Genomic DNA, 26,736 nt, shown 5'->3' with positions numbered 1-26,736 from the left:
TGGACAAATGACTAAAAGGGTTTTAAGAGTGAGTATTACACTTCTATGAGGTATTAACTGCTAAAACATAACATTTAGATCACTGTGTTACATTTTATTGTTTTGAAAATGCTGTATTCCCGGAAAACAATGTATTAACACATTTACTAAGTTTCACTTTCATTTTTTGAGGCTGAGTCTCCTCTCCCTTTGCCACTCCCCATTCAGAACGCTATCATAACACAATCAGCGTGCATCCCGCTAATGCAACTACTGCACATCATGACGGGTTTGTCGTGTAGTGTATTGTATCATGCTTCTGTATATTTATGGAGAATTGTCGTGGGAGCATGGATGACGTAGGCTTATGGGCTGAGCATTGGAGAGAATCTGGTTAAACCAGAATCTTACAATTAACCACATGATTTTAATGAGAAAACATATAACATGGCAGCAATAAAAATAATTTGCATAATACTCCCTCTTTAAAACGAAATAAATCCTCATTTCATTTTGACAGCTCCTTGCCAACTCCTGATATGGTCATTTTCAAGAGTCACAGTAAATTGATGTTCCAGTCTTTTTTCTCCCATCTCCATATCTTCTCCATCTCACTTCCATTCTTCCTCTACTTTTCCTCTCACAGAGCAGGTTTGGGTTGCTGAGTAAGGAGAAGTCCAAATCTTTTCTTTAGCGTGACCCTGTGTCTGGAAAACTTGTCATCTGGAGAAAATCTAGCTGGATGCACCGAACTGGTTGGCTGACCGTCTGGAGCCACTTTCTATAAAACAAACATGGACATGAATAAGACCCAGTGGAGACACAGGGAGGGCATCTGAAACACAGGAACATTTCAGAACATGTTTGTAGAGGTCTGGACTACAGGGTTAGCTGCTTTTACATAGAATAAGACCCCATAGAGACGGTTTTATTCAGGTTTATAATACCAAACTAATAGCATGTAGATTGAAATTTCGATTTAATAACAGCCCATTTGAACATATGTTTTTATTTTTATCATAACACACCACTAACGATCAGAACAAATAATTTTTGCAGTATATGGCTATATTTGTTTAACTTTTTGGTTTCAATTCATCATAATATGAATAGTTTTGGTACATATGTAATTAAAACGATCCTCAATACTTGTTTTAAAATGCAAGTAAATTACAAGACTGGCAACATCGCAAAATAAATGAAAGTGTATTTATTTCACAACATGAGGTTTGAAATAAATATACACTTTAGCAATCACAACAACAACACGATGCTATCAGTTAACTACCTTTAGCGTGTAGACTGTGTGTACAGGCCACAGAGGCTGGTAGTGCTCAGTATTCAAATACAGAAGATCATAATACTGTATTTACTTGAGTAATTATTTATTTAATTATGCATTTTTACAACAGCTTGAGTAATTTAGTTTTAATGTAAAATAAGTTGAATTCATTTTTGGGCTAATGCATTCTCAGTGCAGCAGCTGTAATGCACAGCACAGTGGCTTCTATACATATACTGTTACCATGGCTACATATACTGTTAGCTCTCAGCGGATGAACGCACGTGGCTCACTTTGGGAAAGGACCGTGACCCATGAGTCACAGCACTAATCCTCTGATCCACTCACTCTATGGTACTATTAGTCCTGATTTATGTTTATTTATTATCCTGATCATATTTATTCCATTCTGGGGCATGTATCTGCGCCACTGTCACCCAGGCCTAAAGAGCAGTAGTGTGGATGAAAGTGGTCAGACAGGCTAGCAGCAATTAGCAGCGACAGTAATCCTACGATATTTAAAGGTAATCTTAGTTTAATTAAAAAAAAAAAAAAAAAAAGATGCTAAATCGCTATAGATCATATTTTACAGGCTGGTATAGAAGACGCAAAGATGCGCGCGTACTGACGTCAGCGCGTACGTGCGCGCTGTTGTCGTTGCCAAGCACGTGTTTCAAACATTCTCGTATCTATGCAAACTTTGCAAACCTCGGCTGCGCCAAAAATCTGCATTTGAGAAATTTATTCGACGATTTCTTCAGACAAGACATAACTTTGGGACCCAGACTTCACCCAGACTTCTACAGACCGCCTCCTGACTCCGACTAAGAGACTTCTGTGAGAAAAACACGTGAGGTTTGTGACTTTACAGGTTCACGTTAGTCCTTATGGGGTATTACACAGAATACAACAGATCATGTTTACAGTGAGTTTATACAAAGAAATGTGCGTCCTTGTGCGTTTATGATTTCCTTTTCATACAAAATGCATACTGTATTCACTTACAGTACTACACTATTTGAATATTTGTGCTATAGCGTCGGATCCTATCGTCGCAGATAGAGCGGGTTGCGGACTTTCCAGCAGCGTAACTCCGCCCAGTCGAGCTCTCGTGTAAATTCAAACGGCGTCTCAAAGCGGAGACACGGGGCTATCTAAATATTTGACCGTCATTACTGTAATCTGCCTCTGTTGTCCTGAAGGTGACGAATGAGAGCGCGGGGGCTGCGGGTCATTTATTCGATGCGTAAAAGAAAAAAATACGGATGGATGTGTAAAATAGAAGTAGTTGCGTGGGAAAAAAGCAGTAAATTCTGATACTTCGTTTAACATGATTTTTATGGCTATAAAAAAGACAAAACCGTAATCAACATGATTAGCTCTGCTATCGCTTTCAAACGAAAAATGCAGTCTTTCTCCTGGCTGTCAGAAGCTTCTGCCCGAACTGTGCATCCCTCACTGATCCCATTCAATGCAAGTCAGAGCAGTAATTATGAACATGTAAGAAGTTCAATTGTGTTGTGCAGTATTATCTCATGACGTTGTGCAGGTACATCAAAATGCACTGTACATGTAAGAATTCATAAAACATTTACAAATAAATATATGTTTAACATTTTTGTATTAGGTGGTAGATCTTTCAGACACGATCATTTTAAAAGTAGCTCACATACTGAAAAAGTCTGAGCACCCCTGTCCTAGGCCTACACCCATATGAACTAACTACACCCATATGAACTAACTACACCCATATGAACTAACTACACCCATATGAACTAACTACACCCATATGAACTAACTACACCCATATGAACTAGCACCACTGTTGGAGCACCACATTCTGTAAAGGTTTCTTGCTCTTAGCTTGAAAATGATTTGTTTTGTCTCTTGCATAACTTTAAATCAGATGTTGCCTCCACACAGTTCATTTAGTAGCCTAGTATTTCTGCCAATTACTTTTTACTCTTTCTTTCTACAACTACTAGAGTAATTTAGTTTTAATGTAAAAGTACTTGGTCTACTCATAAGCTGAATTCATTTGTTGGACTAATTCATTCTCTTCAGTTTAGCAAATATAACCTACCCCAGAATGGCTGCACACAAACCTTCTGCATCCTGATCATATTTATTCCATTTTGGGACACACATGGACAAAACTGTTGGTCCCTTCGGTTAATGAAAGAAAAACTCATAATCGCCACAAAAATAACTTGAATCTGACAAAAGTAATAATAAATAAACCAACCATGGTTCAAGAGAATTGTTTTAAAAAATAAACTTATATAACAAGCCTGGACAACCTTCCTATGATGCCATGTAATAGGAGCTATAGATCATATTTAACAGGCTGTGGGTTATATGCACTGGTGGAAAGTAAGTCAAGTTTAAAGTAGAGAATTTTTACTTTTACTTCACTTTATTTGAGAGCAGTATCTGTACTTTCTACTCCACTACATTTTTGAACTGGGCTGAAAAGTAAAAGTATTGTTACTATTGTTTGAGCCCTGCTGAAAAGGCTGAGGGTTTATTTTTAACATGTTCATAATTTGAGCAAACAAAAATATACAAATTAAAAAAACTAGATTCAGTCGTTTCTATGGAACAAAATTCAGCACAAATCTTTATCAAAATCAATACATTTGAAGCCTTACAGCATATGTGCAAAATGACTTCTTACTCTTTAAGTACATCTTAAACTTTCTTTGCTCCTGTATGTGGACTTTTACTTAACAAAATAGAGTATTTCATCCTCTGATCCACTCACTCTGTGGTACTATTAGTCCTGATAAAAAAAAAAAAAACAAAAAAAAAAGATGCTAATATAGCAGGTGTAAAATGGTCACAAGAGGCAGGGTTCTTTTCAATGAAGTTTAATGTGTCTCCCTTTAAAAACAACAGCAGAGGCACAAATGAGCGACAAAACGAACACTCGGTCTCCCAGTGCACAGTCCGCGTTGCTCTGACCATTACAATGTACAATATGCAAAATATAAAATGGACAACAAAACATTCAAACCTTTAAAAACAACAGCAGAGGCACAAATGAGTGACAAAACGAACACTCGGTCTCCCTACAACACAAATAAGATACAGTATTAACACAAAAAACGTTTTTTATAAACCAAAAAATGATTAACTTTACAATGTCAAACTTTATATAACAGAACAATGATAAAACTATGAAAAAAATGTTAAAATGCTAGCTCAACTTTTAGGGAGACAGTGGAGCACAACTCACCAGTGCACAGTCCGCGTTGCTCTGACAGGGGGACAGAGACAGCGCGCACATGTGCCACAGGGCGTGCCACACTAATTACGGCCCTGTGTTGTACAGGACACTTTAGAGGTCCACACAGTGCGTCAGATGAATGTGTATGTTGAAATAGAGATGTACTCACTAACTGGGTACCTCTTTATAAAAGCATTGTAACATGTCTTCAATGCAAATATAGCTGACCTAAAAACATGACAAATTCACTATATTAGTTCAGGGTAATACATAAGAGTTGGATAAATCAATCAAAATACTGTTGATCTAGTACTGCAGACATGTTAGACATCGAGAGGCCAAAAAACTGGGTAAGGCCAACTGCCAATGTATTATTTCAAAACATTCACATGCATTTGGGGTTATTAAATACAAAACTAAACAGTACCTTCTAATATAACATGTGTGCAAAGAGCTCAACAATTATTGTTTTGCCATGTGTGTTCAGCTTTTGGCATAAACTGAAATTTTAGAAACAAACGTGAGAAGCGTTTTGGTCTCTACAGTTTTGTAATTTAGGCCCCTTTTCTTGGGTTTGCTGTGTTCCTTTATGTGAGGCTTGTTTGCAACATCAGTGTCTGACACAAATGTTTCTCTCCACAGATCTGTGTGAGACACAGCCCAGTTGTGCTCCGGACGTCCAGACCTCCTGCAGGCGTCCAGACCTCCTGCAGGCGTCCAGACCTCCTGCAGGCGTCCAGACCTCCTGCAGGCGTCCAGACCTCCTGCAGGCGTCCAGACCTCCTGCACGCGTCCAGACCTCCTGCAGGCGTCCAGACCTCCTGCACGCGTCCAGACCTCCTGCACGCGTCCTCACATCAGAATCTAAGTCCTCACACACTCTTGTGCACAAAGACATACACATTTACTCAAACACACAAACACACACACATACTCACACACTCTTGCGCACACAGACATACACATTTACTCAAACACACAAACACTCACATATACTCACACACTCTTGCGCACACAGACATACACATTTAGACCCCCTGCACGCGTCCAGACCTCCTGCACACGTCCTCACATCAGAATCTAAGTCCTCACACACTCTTGCGCACAAAGACATACACATTTAGACCCCCTGCACGCGTCCAGACCCCCTGCACGCGTCCAGACCTCCTGCACACGTCCTCACATCAGAATCTAAGTCCTCACACACTCTTGCGCACAAAGACATACACATTTACTCAAACACACACACACACATACTCACACACTCTTGCGCACACAGACATACACATTTAGACCCCCTGCACATGCCCAGACCCCCTGCACACGTCCTCACATCAGAATCTAAGTCCTCACACACTCTTGCGCACAAAGACATACACATTTAGACCCCCTGCACGCGTCCAGACCTCCTGCAGGCGTCCAGACCTCCTGCACGCGTCCAGACCTCCTGCACACGTCCTCACATCAGAATCTAAGTCCTCACACACTCTTGCGCACACAGACATACACATTTACTCAAACACACAAACACACACACATACTCACACACTCTTGCGCACACAGACATACACATTTACTCAAACACACAAACACTCACATATACTCACACACTCTTGCGCACACAGACATACACATTTAGACCCCCTGCACGTGTCCAGACCTCCTGCACACGTCCTCACATCAGAATCTAAGTCCTCACACACTCTTGCGCACACAGACATACACATTTAGACCCCCTGCAGACGTCCAGACCTCCTGCACGCGTCCAGACCTCCTGCACACGTCCTCACATCAGAATCTAAGTCCTCACACACTCTTGCGCACAAAGACATACACATTTACTCAAACACACAAACACACACACATACTCACACACTCTTGCGCACACAGACATACACATTTAGACCCCCTGCAGGCATCCAGACCTCCTGCAGATGTCCAGACCTCCTGCAGGCGTCCAGACCTCCTGCACACGTCCTCACATAAGAATCTAAGTCCTCACACACTCTTGCGCACAAAGACATACACATTTACTCAAACACACAAACACACACACATACTCACACACTCTTGCGCACACAGACATACACATTTAGACCCCCTGCAGGCATCCAGACCTCCTGCAGGCACCCAGACCTCCTGCAGGCGTCCAGACCTCCTGCAGGCGTCCAGACCTCCTTCAGGCGTCCAGACCTCCTGCACGCGTCCGGTCCTCCTGCACGCGTCCGGTCCTCCTGCACGCGCCCGGACCTCCTGCACGCGTCCAGACCTCCTGCAGGCGTCCAGACCTCCTTCAGGCGTCCAGACCTCCTTCAGGCGTCCAGACCTCCTGCGCGCGTCCGGTCTTCCTGCACGCGCCTGGACCTCCTGCACACGTCCAGTCCTCCTGCACGCGCCCAGACCTCCTGCACGCGTCCAGACCTCCTGCACGTGTCCAGACCTCCTGCAGGCGTCCAGACCTCCTGCACACTTCGTCACATCAGAAGCTAAGTCCTCACACTCTTGCGCACAAAGACATACACATTTACTCAAACACACAAACACACACACATACTCACACACTCTTGTGCACACAGACATACACATTTACTCAAACACACACATACTCACCCCATCACGCACTCATGAAAACACACACACTCCTTCCTTCTCTCACTGCTCCTACTATGCCCCTGCCTTCTTCTACTATGCTCCTCCCTGCTGCTCCTGGTATCCCTCTCCTTGCTGCTCCTGTGATGCCCATCCTCCCTCCTCCTGCTAAGCGGCGCCGAATTCATCCTCCTGCTATGCCCCTCCCCACTACCCTCTCTATGCCCACCTCTGCTGCTCCTGCTATTTCCCTAACTGCTGCTCCTGCCCTCCCTGCTACTCCTGCTAAGCCCCTCCCTGCTTCTCCGGCTATGCCCCTCCCTGCTACTCTTTCTATGCCCCCCCCTGCTACTCCTCCTATGCCCACCTCTGCTGCTTCTGCTATGCCCCTTCCTGCTACTGATGCTCAGACCTCCTGCAGGCGTCCAGACCTCCTGCACGCATCCAGACCTCCTGCAGGTGCCCCTCCCCACTACTCCCGCCGTGCCCATCCCCTTATGCACCTCTCTGCCTCCCTTGCTGAGCTGCTCCCTGTTCGTATTGTTAAGGCCCCCCTTGCTCCTTATGCAAAACGCCGCATTGCTCCTCCTGCTAAGGTCCTCCCCACTCCTCCTGCTATGCCCCTCCCTACCACCCCCGCTGTGCTCCTCCCTGCTACCCCCGCGGTGCCCCTAATCGTTACCCCCGCCGTGTCCCTCACCTCTGCCCCGGCCGTACCCCTCCCCTCTGCCCCCGCTGTGGCCCTCTCTGCTGCTCCCGCTATGCCCCTCCCCAATACCCTCACTGTGCCCATCCCCTCTGCCCCTGCCGTGCCCATCCCGTCTGCCCCTGCCGTGCCCCTCACCTCTGCCCCCGCCATGGCCCTCCCCGCTACCCCCGCCATACCCGTTCACACTACCTCTGCCATGCCCCTTGATGCCGCTCCCTCTATTTCCCTCCCTGCTCCTCTTGCTAACCTCATCCGTAATTGTCTTGCTAAGGCCCGCCCTGTTCCTGATGCAAAACCCTGCATTGCTCCTCCTGCTACACCCCTCCCTGCTGCTCCTGCCATTTCCCTCCCCACCACCCTCGCTGCCCCTGCTATGCCCCTCCCCGCTACCCCCACCATGCCCCTGCCCATTACCCCTGCCATGCCCCTCCCCGCTACCCCTGCCATGCCCCTCCCCACTGTCCCTGCTATGCCCCTCCCCGCTACCCCTGCCATGCCCCTCCTCACTGTCCCTGCTATGCCCCTCCCTGATCCCCCTGCCGTGCCCCTCCCCGCTGCCCCTGCCATGCCCCTCCCCGCCACCCCCGCCATGCCCCTCCCCATTACCCCTGCCATGCCCCTCCCCGCTACCCCTGCCATACCCCTCCCCACTGTCCCTGCTATGCCCCTCCCTGATCCCCCTGCCATGCCCCTCCCCGCTACCCCTGCCATGCCCCTCCCCTCTACCCCCGCCGTGCCTCTCCCTGCTACCCCTGCCGTGCCCCTCCCTTCTCCCCCTGCCATGCCCGCTATGTCCCTTCCTGCTCCTCCTGTTAAGCCCCTCCGTGTTCGTCTTGCTAAGGCCCACCCTGTTCCTTATGCAAAACGCCGCGTTGCTCCTCCTGCTAAGGTCCTCCCCACTCCTCCTGCCATGCCCCTCCCCACTGTCCCTGCTATGCCCCTCCCTGATCCCCCTGCCATGCCCCTCCCCACTGTCCCTGCTATGCCCCTCCCTGATCCTCCTGCATGCCCTGCCGTGCCCGTCCCCGCTACCCCTGCCATGTCCCTCTCCTGTACCCCTGCCGTGCCCCTCCTCGCTGCCCCTGCCATGCCCCTCCCCACTACCCCTGCCATGCCCCTCCCCGCTAACCTCACCATGCTCCTCCCTTCTGCCCCCGCTGTGCGACTCCCCCCTACCCCCAACATACCCGTCCCCGCTGTCCCTGCCATGCCCCTCCCCTCTACCCCCGCCGTGCCTCTCCCTGCTACCCCCGCTATGTCCCTCCCTGCTCCTCCTGTTAAGCCCCTCCGTGTTCATCTTGCTAAGGCCCGCCCTGTTCCTTATGCAAAACGGCGCATTGCTCCTCCTGCTAAGGTCCTCCCCACTCCTCCTGTTATGCCCCTCCCTACCACCCCCGCTGTGCCCCTCCCTGCTACCCCCGCCATGCCCCTCCCCGCTACCCCTGCCATGCCCCTCCCCACTGTCCCTGCTATGCCCCTCCCTGATCCCCCTGCCATGCCCCTCCCCTCTACCCCCGCTGTGCCCCTCCCTTCTCCCCCTGCCATGCCCGCTATGTCCCTCCCTGCTCCTCCTGTTAAGCCCCTCCGTGTTCGTCTTGCTAAGGCCCACCCTGTTCCTTATGCAACACGCCGCGTTGCTCCTCCTGCTAAGGTCCTCCCCACTCCTCCTGCTATGCCCCTCCCTACCACCCCTGCTGTGCCCCTCCCTGCTACCCCCGCCGTGCCCCTAATCGTTACCCCCGCTGTGCCCATCCCCGTTACCCCCGCCGTGCCCCTTCCCTCTGTCCCTGCCGTGCCCCTCACCTCTGCCCCGGCTGTGCCCCTCACCTCTGCCCCGGCTGTGCCCCTCCCCACTACTCCTGCCGTGCCCCTCCCCACTGTCCCTGCTATGCCCCTCCCTGATCCCCCTGCCATGCCCCTCCCCGCTACCCCTGCCATGCCCCTCCCCTCTACCCCCGCCGTGCCTCTCCCTGCTACCCCCGCTGTGCCCCTCCCTTCTCCCCCTGCCATGCCCGCTATGTCCCTCCCTGCTCCTCCTGTTAAGCCCCTCCGTGTTCGTCTTGCTAAGGCCCACCCTGTTCCTTATGCAACACGCCGCGTTGCTCCTCCTGCTAAGGTCCTCCCCACTCCTCCTGCTATGCCCCTCCCTACCACCCCTGCTGTGCCCCTCCCTGCTACCCCCGCCGTGCCCCTAATCGTTACCCCCGCTGTGCCCATCCCCGTTACCCCCGCCGTGCCCCTTCCCTCTGTCCCTGCCGTGCCCCTCACCTCTGCCCCGGCTGTGCCCCTCACCTCTGCCCCGGCTGTGCCCCTCCCCACTACTCCTGCCGTGCCCCTCCCCACTGTCCCTGCTATGCCCCTCCCTGATCCCCCTGCCATGCCCCTCCCTGATCCCCCTGCCATGCCCCTCCCCTCTACCCCCGCCGTGCCTCTCCCTGCTACCCCCGCTGTGCCCCTCCCTTCTCCCCCTGCCATGCCCGCTATGTCCCTCCCTGCTCCTCCTGTTAAGCCCCTCCGTGTTCGTCTTGCTAAGGCCCACCCTGTTCCTTATGCAAAACGCCGCGTTGCTCCTCCTGCTAAGGTCCTCCCCACTCCTCCTGCTATTCCCCTACCCGCTACCCCTGCTATTTCCACCCCCTCTGCCCCCGCTATGCCCCTCCTCTCTGCTTTTCCTCCTCCTCCCCTTAACCCTCGCTTGGATCCTCTTCCTATGGCCCTCTTTGCCTCTCTCACTCCTTGCCCAAAGCCCCCCTCTGCTCCTCCCTCTAAGCCCTGCCCTGCTCCTCTTGCTAAACCCCTCCCTGCTCCCCCTGCTTTTCCCCGCACTGCTCCTCGTGCTAAGGCCCTCTCTGCTCCTCATGCTAAGGCCTTCTCTGCTCCACCTGCTAAGGCCCTCTCTGCTCCTCGTGCTAAACCCCTCCCTGCTCCCCCTGCTTTTCCCCGCACTGCTTCTCGTGCTAAGGCCCTCTCTGCTCCTCCTGCTAAGGCCCTCTCTGCTCCTCCTGCTAAGGCCTTCTTTGCTCCTCCTGCTAAGGTCCTCTCTGCTCCTGCTAAGGCCCTCTCTGCTCCTCCTGCTAAGGCCTTCTTTGCTCCTCCTGCTAAGGCCCTCTCTGCTCCTCCTGCTAAGGCCCTCTCTGCTCCTCCTGCTAAGGCCTTCTCTGCTCCTCCTGCTAAGGCCCTCTCTGCTCCTCCTGCTAAGGCCTTCTTCGCTCCTCCTGCTAAGGCCCTCTCTGCTCCTCCTGCTAAGGCCTTCTTTGCTCCTCCTGCTAAGGCCCTCTCTGCTCCTCCTGCTAAGGCCTTCTTTGCTCCTCCTGCTAAGGCCCTCTCTGCTCCTCCTGCTAAGGCCTTCTTTGCTCCTCCTGCTAAGGCCCTCTCTGCTCCTCCTGCTAAGGCCTTCTTTGCTCCTCCTGCTAAGGCCCTCTCTGCTCTTCCTGCTAAGGCCTTCTTTGCTCCTCCTGCTAAGGCCCTCTCTGCTCCTCCTGCTAAGGCCTTCTTTGCTCCTCCTGCTAAGGCCCTCTCTGCTCCTCCTGCTAAGGCCTTCTTCGCTCCTCCTGCTAAGGCCTTCTTCGCTCCTCCTGCTAAGGCCCTCTCTGCTCCTCCTGCTAAGGCCTTCTCTGCTCCTCCTGCTAAGGCCCTCTCTGCTCCTCCTGCTAAGGCCCTCTCTGCTCCTGCTAAGGCCCTCTCTGCTCCTCCTGCTAAGGCCCTCTCTGCTCCTCCTGCTAAGGCCCTCTCTGCTCCTCCTGCTAAGGCCTTCTTTGCTCCTCCTGCTAAGGTCCTCTCTGCTCCTGCTAAGGCCCTCTCTGCTCCTCCTGCTAAGGCCCTCTCTGCTCCTCCTGCTAAGGCCCTCTCTGCTCCTCCTGCTAAGGCCTTCTTTGCTCCTCCTGCTAAGGTCCTCTCTGCTCCTGCTAAGGCCCTCTCTGCTCCTCCTGCTAAGGCCTTCTTTGCTCCTCCTGCTAAGGCCCTCTCTGCTCCTCCTGCTAAGGCCCTCTCTGCTCCTCCTGCTAAGGCCCTCTCTGCTCCTCCTGCTAAGGGCTTCTTTGCTCCTCCTGCTAAGGCCTTCTTCGCTCCTCCTGCTAAGGCCTTCTTCGCTCCTCCTGCTAAGGTCTTCTCTGCTCCTCCTGCTAAGGTCTTCTTTGCTCCTCCTGCTAAGGCCTTCTTCGCTCCTCCTGCTAAGGCCTTCTTCGCTCCTCCTGCTAAGGCCCTCTCTGCTCCTCCTGCTAAGGTCTTCTTTGCTCCTCCTGCTAAGGCCCTCTCTGCTCCTCCTGCTAAGGCCTTCTTCGCTCCTCCTGCTAAGGCCTTCTTCGCTCCTCCTGCTAAGGCCCTCTCTGCTCCTCCTGCTAAGGTCTTCTTTGCTCCTCCTGCTAAGGCCCTCTCTGCTCCTCCTGCTAAGGTCTTCTTTGCTCCTCCTGCTAAGGCCCTCTCTGCTCCTCCTGCTAAGGCCCTCTCCGCTCCTCCTGCTAAGGCCTTTTTTGCTCCTCCTGCTAAGGCCTTCTTTGTTCCTCCTGCTAAGGCCCGCTCTGCTCCTCCTGCTAAGGCCCGTCTTGCTGCTTTAGCTACTCTCTCCGCTGCTATTATCATTTCATCATATCATATAATTTCTGACCAGGGGCTCCACAGAGTCCACTCCCAACTAACTATAACATTGTGTTATATTGTACATAGGTGTGAAAAAAAAAAATAGTGATATTAGAAGTATTAGTATTCTGAAGTTTTGTTGTAAATAGTGTGTTTTTTGTGTTTTAGTGTGTTTAGTGTTTTAAAAGGAAAAATGAAAAAAAAAAATGCTTTTTTTCTGTTGTAAATAACATGTAAATAGTTTGATTCTTGTGTGTGTTAAGCAAACAAAAAAACATATAAATAAAATGTTAGGGATCAGCTATTGTGTTTTCTGTTCCCACTCTTCTTGTCGTGTTTCTTCCCACAGAGCTGGTGGTGACGAGGGATCCTCCCCCTGGTGCCCTGGTGGTTTTCTTTTCTTGTTTTGTCAGGTTTTTGTGTGTTGGCGGCACGGTGGCTGAGTGGCAACACTCATGTCTAACCAAACCCTGGTTTGTGTGGAGTTTTACATGTTTCTCCCCGTGTCTGGATGGGTTTTCTCCGGGTACTCCGGTTTCCCCCATCAAACAAAACATGAACACCAATAAAAAAAAAAAAGGTTACTTAAAATACAGTTCACAGTTTTTGTCCTTTGTGTTCAATGACACCTTTGTTCAGAGGAATACTTCTTGTGAAATATATAGAACAGTTACAAACTAATAATACATTAACTTCCAGTACCTGGTTTTCCTGATTAAGAGGTGACTATTGTATCATTTGTGTCCACTGCACATAGAGCTTTAATGTGTGGATTTGCATGTTTCTCTTTGTGTCTCAGTGGGTTTCAATGAGCAACACACTAAACTTTGACGTGAGAGAATTTTCCTTGTGTTCAAATTGAGTGACCAATGAACACCTTTGTTTCACGCATTCCCTAAAATAAACAAATCTGATTGCACAGTAGCCTACTGTCTGGCTCAAGGCACGACGAGGGAGTGGTGTCCAGACAGCGACCGATATCCTGTTTAAAAATACAGAGGTACATAATGTGGATTTGCCATGTGACTAGTTAATAGTATTTCCATAGTTTGCACAACACCCTTGAGGTCATCATTCAATACTCTGGCATGTGTCCTCTGTTTGATTAGAAGGTGGTTAATTTACCAAGGATACACGTTACATTACCCATAATGCATCAAAATAATTTAAAGAAAAAAGGGGCATGGATATATATTGCATTGAATATATTTAAGTTTGATTAAATAGGCTAAAAACTAAAACAATAAGCGATACATGTTCAAATGTTCATACTGGTTACATCCCCTACAACAGTGCAACATGAAACTGTTAAATTTGAATAAAGATGTGTACAGTGTGTTTGAGGATTAAAGGGATTTAGATTAAGAAGACATTATTAACATTAGAAATTACTGCAATAATAAGTATAATGTAAGAATGTTCATTTCTGGTGTAAGCGTCAAAGACCAAGAGATTGAAAAGTAAAGTCAGAAGGTTTAATGAGTTCTACAGGTAAAGTGAACGATGAAGCAACAGACTCTCAGCAAAGGACAGAAGAGAGTCCTGAGATGTGACTGTGACAGCTTTTATATGGTCCCCCAATAAAATGAAATGAACTGGCACAGAGCATAGAAGGCAAACAGCGCCCTCTACTGCATCCTTGAGGTTAAAAAGATTTAAGGTTTTTTTAAAAAAAGGAACAAAAGGGAATCCTTATCTTTACTAAATTTCTAGACATTGTTTTTTGAAACAAACAAATGTGCTGTATGTTGCAGGTGAATTTGCTGCGCTTGTTTTTGATTGATTTTCTCTCTCTCCCTCTCTATAGATAGACAGATAGATACATATATATGGAGAAAGACAGAGATAGAGAGACAGAGAGAGGGACAGATAGATATAGATATATATCTATTCACACATACACATAGTTATATGCTTGCAATAATACCCTAGTGTCTCCCAATCCCATGGCAAAACTTTTGTCAATGTGTGATGATATGTATTTGAAAACGTCTCCTAGATGTTTGATTGTTGTCATGGGTCCCAGCGGTGTTGGTTTGGATCAGGTACGGACCGACAGATACCGTCAGAAGCCGTCCGTCGGTGTACACTATAAAAGATAGAGGTTACACTAGTTAGAGATCCTGGCAAGTTGACGCAAGCGCCAAAAAGTGTACATACAGGTAAGAGCGCAGTTTGTGTGATGGCTCACGCCTAAACACACCAGTGCCCAGATACAGTAGCAGTCCCACACGATCATCAACGCGGTGTCATCTTTAAAAAAAAAAAAAAAAAAAAAAAGTATTCTGCCATGTTCTTTGACTTTGCAGAACAAAATTGAACAAAACTACTAGAGCCTATTGAAGCATCCATTTTAAATAAGATATTTCTCTAAAGCCGCACTCACATGTAGTTGGTCACAGTCATGAGCTCTGGGTAATGACCGAAAAGACGAGATCGCGGATACAAGCGGCCGAAATGGGTTTCCTCTGAGGGGAGGCAGGGCGCTCCGTTAGAGATAGAGTGAGGAGCTCAGTCACACGGGAGGAGCTCGGAGTAGAGCCGCTGCTCCTCCACGTCGAGACCCAGGACACGCTGGAGGGACTATGTGTCTCTGGCCTGGCAACACCTTGGGGTCCCACCGGAGGAGCTGGAGAACGTGTCTGGGGTGAGGGAAGTCTGGGAGTCCCTGTTTAGACTGCTGCCCCCATGACCCCGCCCCGGATAAGAGGAAGAAAACGGATGGATGGATCTCCAAAGCTCTAAATGCTCCATTCCACCTTGTGATGTCATGAAGTGGTAGTTTTCAAGTGAACAGCTCCTTTTACCTTTAGTTCAGTAGAGAAAATAGCGTGATATAGGCCTTTTAAGCCATTCCTGTAAATTACACAAGACCCTGCTCTGGCAAAACATGTGAATGTGGCTTAAGGAGGAATATGTAACTCTGTCCGGTGAAGTGGGTGAAGCCTCTTGACCAGGGACACGACAGAATCATCATCATCTGGACCGCAAACTCTCAACTTTTGTATTTCTGGGTGAACACTCTGCCCCTGTTTTTCTGAACGTCAGTGAATTCAATCAAAAATGTAAAAATGAACAAAATGTAAGAATATACATTTTATTATTTATTCAGGTCAATTATAATCAGCTGGTTTATATTGGTGGATCAAAGTACATCCATTCACATATTCTGTCCATCAACTAAAAAACAAAATATAAAACTGTTTTATTACTTCAGTGAGAATTTTCTTGAGGTGAGTGGAAAGTAAACAGTTAACTTACCTCATTATATTCGTTATAGAGAGAAACAAAGGCTATTTCCCCAGTGTTCCATGGGGCCTGGTTCTTCCACTCCTGATTATAACGTTTATCTGCATCTGGTGGACAACAGCCTTCAGCCCAAATCTGAACAGGGATTTGGAAATACTTTAAGAAGTACTTTTATATGTCTATTTAGGACATAATATTATCAATACATACAGTTGGAACCATAAGTTTACATACACTATATATATTAAAAAAACAACACATTTGCTTTTTTTCTTACTGTCTGACAAGAAATCCAACTAAGTGTTTCCTGTTTTAGTTCAGTGAGGATTATCAAATTATTTCTGCTTGCTAAATGCCAAAATAATGAGAAAAGGATTTTTTTTTTAGAGAGTTTTTCATTACTTTCTTCAAAGTCAGAGGTTTACATACATTTCATTAATATTTGGTTCCACTGCCTTTAAACTGTATGATTTGGGTCAAACATTGTGGATATCTCTCCTCACAATATATGGCAGGAATTTTGTCCCATTCCTCCTGATAAAACTGGTGTAACTGAGTCAAGTTTGTGGGCACTTGTTCGCACATGCCTTTTCAGACCTTCACATACATTTTCAATAGGACTGAAGTCAGGGCTTTGTGATGGCCACTTGAAAACACTGACTTTGTTATCCTTAAACCACTTTGTAACCAGTTTGGCAGTGTGCTTCAGGTCATTGTTTATTTAAAAGTCCCATTTGTGCCCAAGTTGTATCTTCCTGGCTGATGTCTTGAGCTGTCGCTTCAATATTTCCACATAATGTTCTTTCCTCATGATGCATCTATTTTGTGAAGTGCACCAGTCCCTCCTGGAGCAGAACAACCCCACGACATGATGCAGCCCTGTATTTCACAGTTGGGATGGTGTTCTCAGGCTTGCAGGCTTCACCCTTTTCCCTCCAAACGTAACAATGCTCATTATGGCCAAACAGTTCAATTTTAGTTTGGACCACAGGACATGTCTCCAAAAATACAGGGTCATCACTGTGTGCATTTGTAAACTGTAATCTGGCTTTTTTATGCTTCTTTTTGAGTGGCCTTTCAGTCCATGTTGGTACAGAACTCGTTTCACTGTGGATAATGACACACTCTTACCAGCTTCAGCAGCATCTTCTGCTTTTGGGTTGATATACACATTTCAGACCAAAGCACGTTCATCTCTGGGACATGTCTCCGTCCTGAGCGGTGTGATGCTGGACATTCCCACAGTGTTTATACTTGTGTATAGTTGTGTGAACAGATGAATGTGGCACCTTCAGGCATCTGGAAATTACACCAAGGATGAACCAGACTTGTGCAGGTCCACAATTCTTTTCCTGATATCTTGTCTGATTTCTTTTGACTTTCTCATGGTGTTACACAAAGAAGCAGAGTGTTTCAGGTGTGTCTTCAAATACATCTACGGATGTGTCTCTGAGACACTGTATGTAAACTTCTGACTTTGAAGAAATTAATGAAAAATTGTCAAAAAAAAAATCCTTCTCTCATTATTCTGGCATTTATTCAATTAAAATATTTTTTTGAAAAAAACGAGCTTATGTTTTATTTTTTTGTTTTTTAAATATAGTATATATATAAACTTGTGATATCAACTGTAAAAACTCTTGAAATACATTAAAAATCTAAGTGGACTTGGCTAAAAAAAAAAGTCAAACAATGTATATTGTACAAATCTCAGTGTTAAAATAACCATGTTAAATGTAAAAGGTGAAAAACTTACAGTCACAATTCTGTCCATCTTTATTGTTAAAAAAGATTCCAATTTGAACATGAGAGCTTCGTCATTGCCCACCTCAATATGGACGCTCCAGTCTTTAAAGTCCTGAAATGTAGCAACAGAGAGATTATTGTTTTAAATGTAGAGGATTGTTGTAGTCGAGGTGGGAACAGTTGATTTCAGGGTCTCAATTCCACAGCACAAAGTCCCAAGTCCCAAGTCCTTTGCTTTGAGTTTCATGTTTTATATCAAATGACAGAATGGCTCACATTTTTTATATTTATTTCCCTGGGATCCAGAATTCACACTTCTCCAAAACTTTACAAAGATCTGGTCTGCTTACAAAGCAGTTTATGTACAAATAGTTTTGTCCTGGTCACAAATAGAGGGAAGGACATGCTTCAGTTTGATCCTGTGTGAATGAAGCTCTGACAGAACATCTGACTCTGAGCTGTGCAGAGAATAGTGTTTTCTCAACACTTAAGTCAAAAGACTCCAACTCACGTTTAGCCAATTTTTCGTCAAAATAGTGACTCAAGTCCAAGTCCTGCCTTGCAAGTCCACACTTATGTACTGAATCAATAAATGTTATTTAAATACTAACCCATGGCTTTACTTTTTTCACACTGAAACTTCTGCCACAATGGTCCAGATGGTCTATGATTAAAGGAGATCTTGTCTCTGAAATCTCCCTCTTACGCTTCACATTTTTTACCTGAAAATGAAAGAAAAAAAAGTATCTGTTGTTCATCTGGGTGTTGTGACTGACAGTAATTGAAGTATAATAATAATAATAATAATAATAATAATAATAATAATAATACATTTGATTTGAAAGCGCCTTTCAGGACACTCAAGGACACTGTACAAGACAAAGTTAAAAACACATATTTACAGATAAAACAGAGATACAAAACTGGATGATGGTGAGAGTGACTGATTATTGTGTGAACAGGTGGGTTTTGAGTCTGGATTTGAAAAGTGGAAGAGAGTCAATGTTGTGGAGGTCAGGAGGGAGAGAGTTCCAGAGCTGGGGAGCAGAGCAGCTGAAGGCTCCGCCCCCCATGGAGATGAGACAGAGGGGACAGAGAGCTGGAGAGAGGAAGAGGAGCGGAGGGAGCGATGGGGAATGGAGATGTGGAGGAGGTCAGAGATGTAAGGTGGGGCCAGGTTATGGAGAGCTTTGAAGGTGGTGAGGAGGATTAAAATGCAATAAATTGAAAGTGAATCTTAAGACAGAGTCATTAAAACAAATGAGACCCTCACCTTTTCTGAAAGATTAAACTCTTGTTGGAGTCTGCTGAGCTGCGTCTGTAAATGCTCCTTTTTAAAGACAAAAACATAAGTCAGGACATGAGCCTCACGTAAACATTATCAGATGATGTGTTTTGTTAAAAATGTTTTGTTGATTCTTATTCATTATTTAAAACAAATACATGTAGTTCTTGTTCTTTGTCGACTTTGTTGACACTAGTAATGATAAAGCGATTGCCTGAAAAGACGTCTCTCCAGCCTTGTCTGCACACTTGGATTCCTGCTCTGTAAAATAAATATTATTACTTCATAAAATGTTTGTAGAGCAACTGACATGTTGTCCACCACAACAAAATAATATGAACTTACGGGAATATTTTTGTTTAGTTATGCAAAAGAGAATCCACGAAATAACAGCAACTCCAGCAAAAACAGCCAAACCAATCATTAAACCAAGGACAAGAGGAAAAATCTTCAGTCTAAAAACATCATCTGAAATAATAAAAAATATATATAATTTTGTTGTTCAAACTATGACAATGTTTAATCTAGAGCAGTGGTTTAAAACTGTCTGATCAACTCTATTTAAAACGTTGCACCAATGTGTCTAATGCTATTTTTGGTGCTTTCCTGCTTGAACTTTGACACACGATTGAACACCTCTGATAGTGTGTAGAGTCTGACCTTCCACTTGCACACTGCTCCACTCTGAGAGGTTGGTGGAGCTCTGGGTGACGGTGCAGTTGAAGGTGCCGCTCTGCTTCACAGTCACTCTGCTGCTGACCTCATAGACTCCATCAGACACAGACACAGAGCGCTCCACAGACAGCAGCCTCCCCTCAGAGTCCAGCCACCACAGCTCAGGCTCCGGAGACCAGCCCCCAGAGGCACAGTGCAGCACCACACGTGGACCCCACACATCCACCTCTGCTACAGACACCACCACTGGGGACGAGGAGCCTGGAACAACATGAAAATGTATCAGTTCAGTCCTGCTTTTTGGCTCTTTTCGCTCTGTTGAGAGCCCATATACAATGTCCAGTTTTTTGTGGACTTCTAGACTTGTATCTGGAGTTTGCTGTCGTCTCCTACGATTGCAGCACAATCTAGAAAGGCCAAGGAGTTTCCTTGACATCCTCACGTGTGAATTTGACGTGTGGGTCCATAGCATTTTATGCTCTGTGAAGCTGTGTTTTTTGATCTTCAGAAACGTGTCGTCCACAGAGCAGAGCCAATGACTGGGGGTTGTACCTGAGAATGAGCCAAAGCCTGGTTTTTAAAACCCTTTCAAGTATAAGTTTCTTAATATGGATGACAGAGGAGAGCCCATGGCACAGCCGTGAATCTGCCTGTAGAGGTTTCCTCTAAAATTACAGTAAGTTTTATTAAGACAGATGTCCAGGAGCTTGCAGATGTGGTCAGGTGTTAGTTTGGTCCTTTCGCACACTCCTCTAGTCTCATCATTTAAGTGTAAACCTAAATAGAATCTCTCTGACCTTTTTTATAAACTGTAAGAGTGCAGGGTACATATAGTTAATTTAACTACTTCGGCATATATTATTAATAATACATATTTTATGTCAATTAGTTGAACTTAAAAATGTATTTAAAAAATTCAAACATATTCCGAGCCTACGTTCGTCAGAAATGCAGTCGGACTTGATCCAAACCTAGACCCAGAGGAGAGCAGCTCTGGTTCAGGCCGGGCTCAGATGAGCTGGAGTAGGGAGTGGTGTTAAGTGCCTCAACCTGAGCAGCACTTTCCTTTGAGAAAGTGCACTAAGGACAGGTCTAGCAAACCAGACCAGATCTGCGCTCCTGTCTGGATGCTATGGTTCACCTGGCTCCATCCTCCATGTGAAACGAGCACATGGAGGATGGAGCCACCTATCTGCCCAATCCATCCGGACCTGAGCAAACACTCTATGGTGAGTGTTCACCCATTTCTTTACTGCTGTTGACTGCAGCTGACACCCAAATTTTGTTAAATCCTCGAGCTCCTTGTTTTGGTCATACACCAGACAGACACACAGATTTTGCTTCATAAATGAGGGCCTTATAGTTGATGAGTTTTTGGTCTGTAAAAACTTACCAACAGTTAGTTTGATGGAGGTTTCCTTTTCCAGTGCAGGGATGAAGCACCTGTAGACGCCACTGTCCTTTGGTTTCACATTTGTCAGTTTCAGTGAAATGTTCCCATGTTTCAACTCGTCTTGGAACAGAAACGCCCTGTTGACAAAATGTGGATTTTTTATGTCTCTTATCTCATTCTGTCGCCAAACAAATACAAATCTGGGCTGCAGGTCTGGTCGGGTCCACTCAAAAGTTAAAGCTGCAGCGTTTCTGGGAGGTTGGAGAAAACACGGCAGAATGACATCATCACCAACTATAGCCATTATTGGCAGAGAAGAGCCAATCAGAGCCTGTCCTGGAAAACAGAGGAGAGAGAGCAGAGATACAGTCGGCTCAGGAGGGAACGCCCACTGACCAAGGTTCAAACACCTCTGAGCGACGAAACAGTCCATTCATTTTAATGAAGAAGAGCTGCTCTATTCCCCAGTGTCCAACAAAGAGCAGACACTGACTTTATGACATATACTGTGTCAAATACAGACACAAAGACACAGAGAAGAACAAAGTGACTCAACAGCTTAAATTTGTATATAAAGTTAGGGAAGGAACATTTTTAAAATTGGCTGTTACTATGGAGATCCACCACGTTTGTGCAAAACTGTCATAGAGATTTATTAGCCAAACAAATTTAAAAAGTAAATGAAAGCTTGGAATGATAATCCAATAAACTGCTGGGTCACTACTAGTAAACACATCTATCACTCTATAGAGTCAGAATACTTTTGAATTCTATGTCGTGTTACATCACAATCTTGATCTTTAATCTAAAAATACTAACGGTAGCTACATTATGCTACCACTGTGCTAACGACACCAGCTGTATTTGAACTTTAACTGAATAATCTGTTTACTTTTCTTCCGTTGTCTGTCACATCTGTTAACTGCACTTCAGATACACATAAATATCCACAAAATCAGGAAAGCAAGAAACATTTGTGTTTCACATTGACTTGACCTGAGAGTTTCCCCCACACCAGACCACGCCCCCTCCTGTGACGCACTGCCCACTGTATCTATGGGTTACTCAAAGTGTAAATCAGGAACAAAAATCAAATAAACAACCACTTAACAACTAGAAAAACAGTGTAGAAAAGTGCAGTGTGTCATAAGAAGTATCACCATGACAGGGCAGACTCACATGTTTTTGGAAATGATTTATAAAGTATATATTTGTACTTTTTCTGGTACCTCTACAGTCCTGTATTTGCTGAAGACCCCAGAGGACCAGAACACAGAGAATTCCAAGTGAGAGTTTCATCTTTACCAAATCTGTAAAAGAAGACGCACATTAATACTGCTGACTCCGACAGGGTGCTCCTTCAGTTAGATACTCCTGTGGGATCCTCTTAGAGTGGAAATAGTTATGCACGAGCTGGAGTTCACAAGATTATTTATCTACTTTTTATTCAGAAAACAGCATCTTACATTGAGTCACACAATACATACATGATTTTTAAGTTGAAATTAATCCTGACATCAGTTTCGTTCCACAGCGAGGGTCAGTTTTATGTAGAGATGTTCTCAAAGGTTTCGCTTTCTGCCAATTTACTACAGATACCCATAATAAATAATAAATAAATGCTAAAAGTTCTAGGAGAGCATGTTTCTTGATGCTGAAACAAACAAATAAATACTTTTTTTTTGTATATTTCCCTGTTTCCATACATTTCTGGCAGATGTTTTGTAGTTTGGCAAAGCTCTTACCTTTACAGACTTTTATGCTTCATGAAGGCAGAAGTTACTGCAGCAGCCACAGTTATAATGAATATACTTTCACTTTCACGTTCACTCCACTCGGGCTGTGTGGGATTCAGTCTGACATTTGAGCAACAGGATAAAAATAAACCTGTGTCAGAGCTTAGCCTACTGATCTTTACTTGACATCGATTTCACTTCAGCTGTTTTCATGGCGTGTTTCCTTTTACTTGAGTAATATTATAAATCAGCCAACTAATGATCTTTTCAGACACTGTGACAGCGTTTGGCTTTGGATACAAGCAGAAAGTTTGTGTTTCATTCTCTCCGTTTTATTAATGAATGAAGAAGTTACTGATTATTCATATTCTGCTTGTCCTTTGGAAATATCAGAATTGATGTATTATTCCATGTTAAAAAGTGTAATGATTAATTTTATACACCATTTCTGTGTGATTCTTGATTTACAAATTGATTATCGTCACTGTGATTATCAAAAAAAAACAAAAAAAAAAAACAAAAAAACCCAACTATTCAACTGCCCTGTTTTCAACCTGAGCCAATTGTGGCACAGCAGTAAAATAAAAATATAAATGTAAATGTGCACTATGTTTGCGTACTGTCGATTAAGGAGCAAGTGGAGGTGTTGAATATTTGTGTCCCGTTTGTGTGTTGAACATGTGTGAATGAAACAAAACACAACTCCAGGTGTTTGTGACGAGGAAACGACAGAATCATCGTCATCTGGACTGCAAACTCTCAACTTTTGTATTTCTGGGTGAACACTCTGCCCCTGTTTTTCTGAACGTCAGTGAATTCAATCAAAAATGTAAAAATGAACAGAATGTAAGAATATACATTTTATTCAAGTAAATTATAATCAGCTGGTTTATATTGGTGGATCAAAGCACATCCATTCACATATTCTGTCCGTCAACTAAAAAACAAAACATAAAACTGTTTTATTACTTCAGTGACAATTTTCTTGAGGTGAGTACAAAGTGAACAGTCAACTTACCTCATTGGATTTGTTGTAGAGAGAAACAAAGGCTATTTCCCCAGTGTTCCATGGGGCCTGGTTCTTCCACTCCTGATTATAACGTTTATCTGCATCAGGTGGACAACAGCCTTCAGTCCAAATCTGAACAGGGATTTGGAAATAGTTTAAGAAATACTGTTATACTTTCATTTCTAACATATTAATACAATCATATAAAAGAACTCTTGAAACATATTAAAAATCTCAGTGGGCTTGGTAAGAAAAAAGTCAGACAGTGTATGTGGCACGAATCTCAGTGTTAAAATAACATTTTCTTTCCATGTTAAATGTAAAAGCTGAAAAACTTACAGTCACAATGTCGTTATTCTGCGGTAGGCAAAAAGTCTCAAATTTGAATATGAGAGCTTCGTCATTGCCCACCTCAATTTGGACGCTCCAGCCTTTAATGTGCTGAAATGTAGCAACAGAGAGATTATTGTTTTAAATGTAGAGGATTGTTGTAGTCGAGGTGGGAACAGTTGATTTCAGGGTCTCAATTCCACAGCACAAAGTCCCAAGTCCCAAGTCCTTTGCTCTGAGTTTCATGTTTTATATCAAATGACAGAATGGCTCACATTTTTGATATTTATTTCCCTGGGATCCAGAATTCACACTTCTCCAAAACTTTATGAAGATCTGGTCTGCTTACAAAGCAGTTTATGTACAAATAGTTTTGTCCTGGTCACAAATAGAGGGAAGGACATGCTTCAGTTTGATCCTGTGTGAATGAAGCTCTGACAGAACATCTGACTCTGAGCTGTGCAGAGAATTGTGTTTTCTCAACACTTAAGTCAAAGGGCTCAAACAAGTCTCACACATTTTTATAAAGTCAAGTATCAAAATAGTGACTCAAGTCTGACTCAAGTCCACACCTCTGTATTGAATCAATAAATGTTATTTAAATACTAACGCATGCATCTACTCTTTTCAGACTGAAACTTCTGCCATAATGGTCCAAATGGTTTATGATTAAAGGAGATCTTTTCTCTGAGATCTCCCTCTCCCTCTTTGCATTTTTGACCTGAGAACAAAAGAAAAGATATTTTTGTTCATCTTAACGTGTGGATCTTAAATGTGACGTTAAATTGCAGTAAAGTACAATAAAATGAAAGTGAATCTGAAGACAAATTCAGCAAAACAAATGAAGACGCTCACCTTTTCTGAAAGGTTAAAGAGGTGACGCTCTTCTTGGGGTGTACTGAGTTTCGTCTGTGAATCCTCCTTTTTAAAGACAAAAACATAAGTCAGGACATGAGCCTCACGTAAACATTATCACATGATGTGTTTTGTTAAAAATGTGTTTGATTCCTGTCAGATCTCATGATTTAAAACAAATACAGGTAGTTCATAGACTGTATATATAAATGGACATATCTAACCTGCTAGCTGCCACGTTCCAAATAGGAATTGAGCATAGACACTTCTTCTGACTCCATTGACTCTGGTTCCAATTCACTTTTTATTGAAATTTGGTGCCCGTCTCTCTGTATCTGCTGCTGTGGGGCAGTGAACCTCGTGATTTTGTTCTTAAACTGTTCGTATTAACCCTCTACATGATCCTGGGGGTTTGATTTCACTATTGTGTCTGTAAATCAAGATATGAACACAGACAACAACAACCTTCTCTCATTATTCTGACATTTAGCAAATAAAATAATTTTGGTAATCCTAACTGACCTAAAACAGGTAAAAAGTTTCATCTGATTTCATGTCAGACAGTGGGAAAAAAAAACAAACAAAACATATGTGTCTTTTTATATATGTAAACTACTGGTTTCATCTGTATATACAGTCTATGAGGTGGTTTTTGTTCTTTGCTGACTTTGTTGACTCTAGGAGTGATTGCCTGAGAAGACGTCTTTCCAGCCTTGTCTGCACAGGACGCCTCTTGAAACTTGGATTCCTGCTCTGTAAAATAAATATTATTATTTCATGAAATGTTTGTAGAACAACTGACATGTTGTCCACCACAACAAAATAATATGAACTTACGGGAATATTTCTGTTTAGTTATGCAAAAGAGAATCGACACAATAATGGCAACTCCAGCTAAAACAAGCAGTCCAATCATTAAACCAATGACAAGGGGAAAAATCTTCAGCGTAAAAACATCATCTGAAATAATACAAAAAAATATATAATTTTATTATACAAACTATGACAATGTTTATTCTAGAGCAGTGGTTTAAAACTGTTTGATCAATTCTATTAAAATTGTCATAACGACTGGAGGGACCAAGGATGCAGACTCAGAAAACAGTTCAACAGAATTTATTTACAAAAAACATGTGGACGGTGGTTAGCGGAGCAGGTGGTGGAGGGCTGGGTCGGCAGTGGATGTTCTGGCCCAGGACAAGGTGAGCTGGATCGAAGGCTGTGGTGCACGGATGGTCCAAGGAGCAAAATCTGGCAAAAAAAAAAAAAGTAATATAGCAACAATAAAATAGTAAAATAGAAGTAAAATTGCAGCAGTTACTTAAAGTGCAAGGGGTCAGTATTATTTAGAGTGCAAGAGGTAAGAAAAGTGCCTCAGTATGTTTACAGTGCATCAGAAAAACAATGCAATAGCTACTGGATGTACCCACATGGGAGGCACCCGGTAGCTATATATCCAACTGGTGTGGATACGGCAGTGCAATAACAGTCATAATCTGATAGTCTGGATACCCGTCTGGTATTGTTAGTGTGCACAAGACTGGTGCACTAAGAGCCAATCTTTGACGACCTGTGAGAAGCTGTGAATATCTGCCATGTTCTTTAAGTTGTCTGGAAGCCCGTTCCATTCTTTGATGGCTTTGTAGGAAAAGGCTGATTGGGAAAAAGCAGACTTTCTTTTGGGAACATTGCAGTCACCCCTTGAGACAGACCTTCGTGCTCTGTTAAGAAGTTGAGCACGTGGCTGTACAAAAGTTTTCAGGGGGGGTGGGGCAGCATCATGAAGGATTTTATGCACCAGGTGGATATCAGAGTATCTGATCAAATTGTCAAAGCTTAAAACTTTGTATTTGTCTAATATATTGCAGTGGTGGTATCGCCGGGACTTTTTATCAAGAACTTTGAGTGCCTGATTGTGCAAAGATCTTATTGGAGTATAGGTCGCTTTGGCTTGAGACCAGGACGACATGCAGTCCAGGATGTGAGAGATTATCATTGCATTGAAGTAAGATTTTGCAGCTTCCAATGACAATGAGTTCCTAATATAACGGAAGTTTGTGACATTATATTTCAAAACCTTTCAGACCTTCTTAAC

At 44.5% G+C, this 26,736-nt stretch overlaps 2 protein-coding genes and 1 long non-coding RNA gene across 3 annotated transcripts in view; all 3 read right to left on the bottom strand.

The window, feature by feature from the left end:
* LOC117386679 (butyrophilin-like protein 2) overlaps window positions 1–22,262 on the bottom strand; it is a 36,475-nt gene extending 14,213 nt beyond the window's left edge. Inside the window, exons 1-4 of the mRNA XM_055229235.1 lie at window positions 22,228–22,262; window positions 21,941–22,021; window positions 20,712–21,047; window positions 19,304–19,579 (exon numbers count right to left, since the gene is read on the bottom strand). Of these exons, the coding sequence (XP_055085210.1) occupies window positions 19,304–19,579; window positions 20,712–21,047; window positions 21,941–22,010 (682 nt within the window). The 5' untranslated portion in view covers window positions 22,011–22,021; window positions 22,228–22,262. The remainder of the gene's footprint in view (window positions 1–19,303; window positions 19,580–20,711; window positions 21,048–21,940; window positions 22,022–22,227) is intronic.
* LOC129457067 (uncharacterized) lies at window positions 15,473–18,049 on the bottom strand. The gene is made up of 4 exons (XR_008649074.1): window positions 17,970–18,049; window positions 17,369–17,470; window positions 15,625–15,747; window positions 15,473–15,543 (listed from the first exon to the last, which is right to left on the bottom strand). It is a non-coding gene; the product is annotated as an uncharacterized LOC129457067 (long non-coding RNA).
* A 1,074-nt stretch (window positions 22,263–23,336) lies between the features above and the next one.
* On the bottom strand, window positions 23,337–25,595 carry LOC117386582 (uncharacterized). Its single transcript, XM_033983988.2, has 7 exons — window positions 25,479–25,595; window positions 25,309–25,394; window positions 24,642–24,707; window positions 24,397–24,507; window positions 23,796–23,897; window positions 23,466–23,588; window positions 23,337–23,384 (listed from the first exon to the last, which is right to left on the bottom strand). Exons 1-7 carry the CDS (start codon window positions 25,555–25,557, stop codon window positions 23,337–23,339), a joined length of 615 nt encoding a protein of 204 aa, XP_033839879.1. The 5' UTR covers window positions 25,558–25,595.
* Between the last annotated feature and the right edge of the window lie 1,141 nt (window positions 25,596–26,736).

This window comes from Periophthalmus magnuspinnatus, chromosome 18 (assembly GCF_009829125.3).
Source record: "Periophthalmus magnuspinnatus isolate fPerMag1 chromosome 18, fPerMag1.2.pri, whole genome shotgun sequence".
In the NCBI taxonomy this organism is placed as follows: domain Eukaryota; kingdom Metazoa; phylum Chordata; class Actinopteri; order Gobiiformes; family Gobiidae; genus Periophthalmus; species Periophthalmus magnuspinnatus.
Note: the sequence above shows the minus strand (reverse complement) of the source record. Positions and strands in the feature narration are given on the sequence as shown.

Bases quoted from the DNA above. Each gene is read 5' to 3' on its own strand.
- LOC117386582 (XM_033983988.2), bottom strand. From the start codon at position 25,557: ATGATTGGACTGCTTGTTTTAGCTGGAGTTGCCATTATTGTGTCGATT. The intron at 24,708-25,308 runs GTCAGCAAAGAA...GTCTTTAAAAAG, and splicing joins TCACTCCTAGAGTCAACAAA to GAGGATTCACAGACGAAACT. The intron at 23,385-23,465 runs GTAAGTTGACTG...TTTGTTTTTTAG, and splicing joins TCTACAACAAATCCAATGAG to TTGACGGACAGAATATGTGA.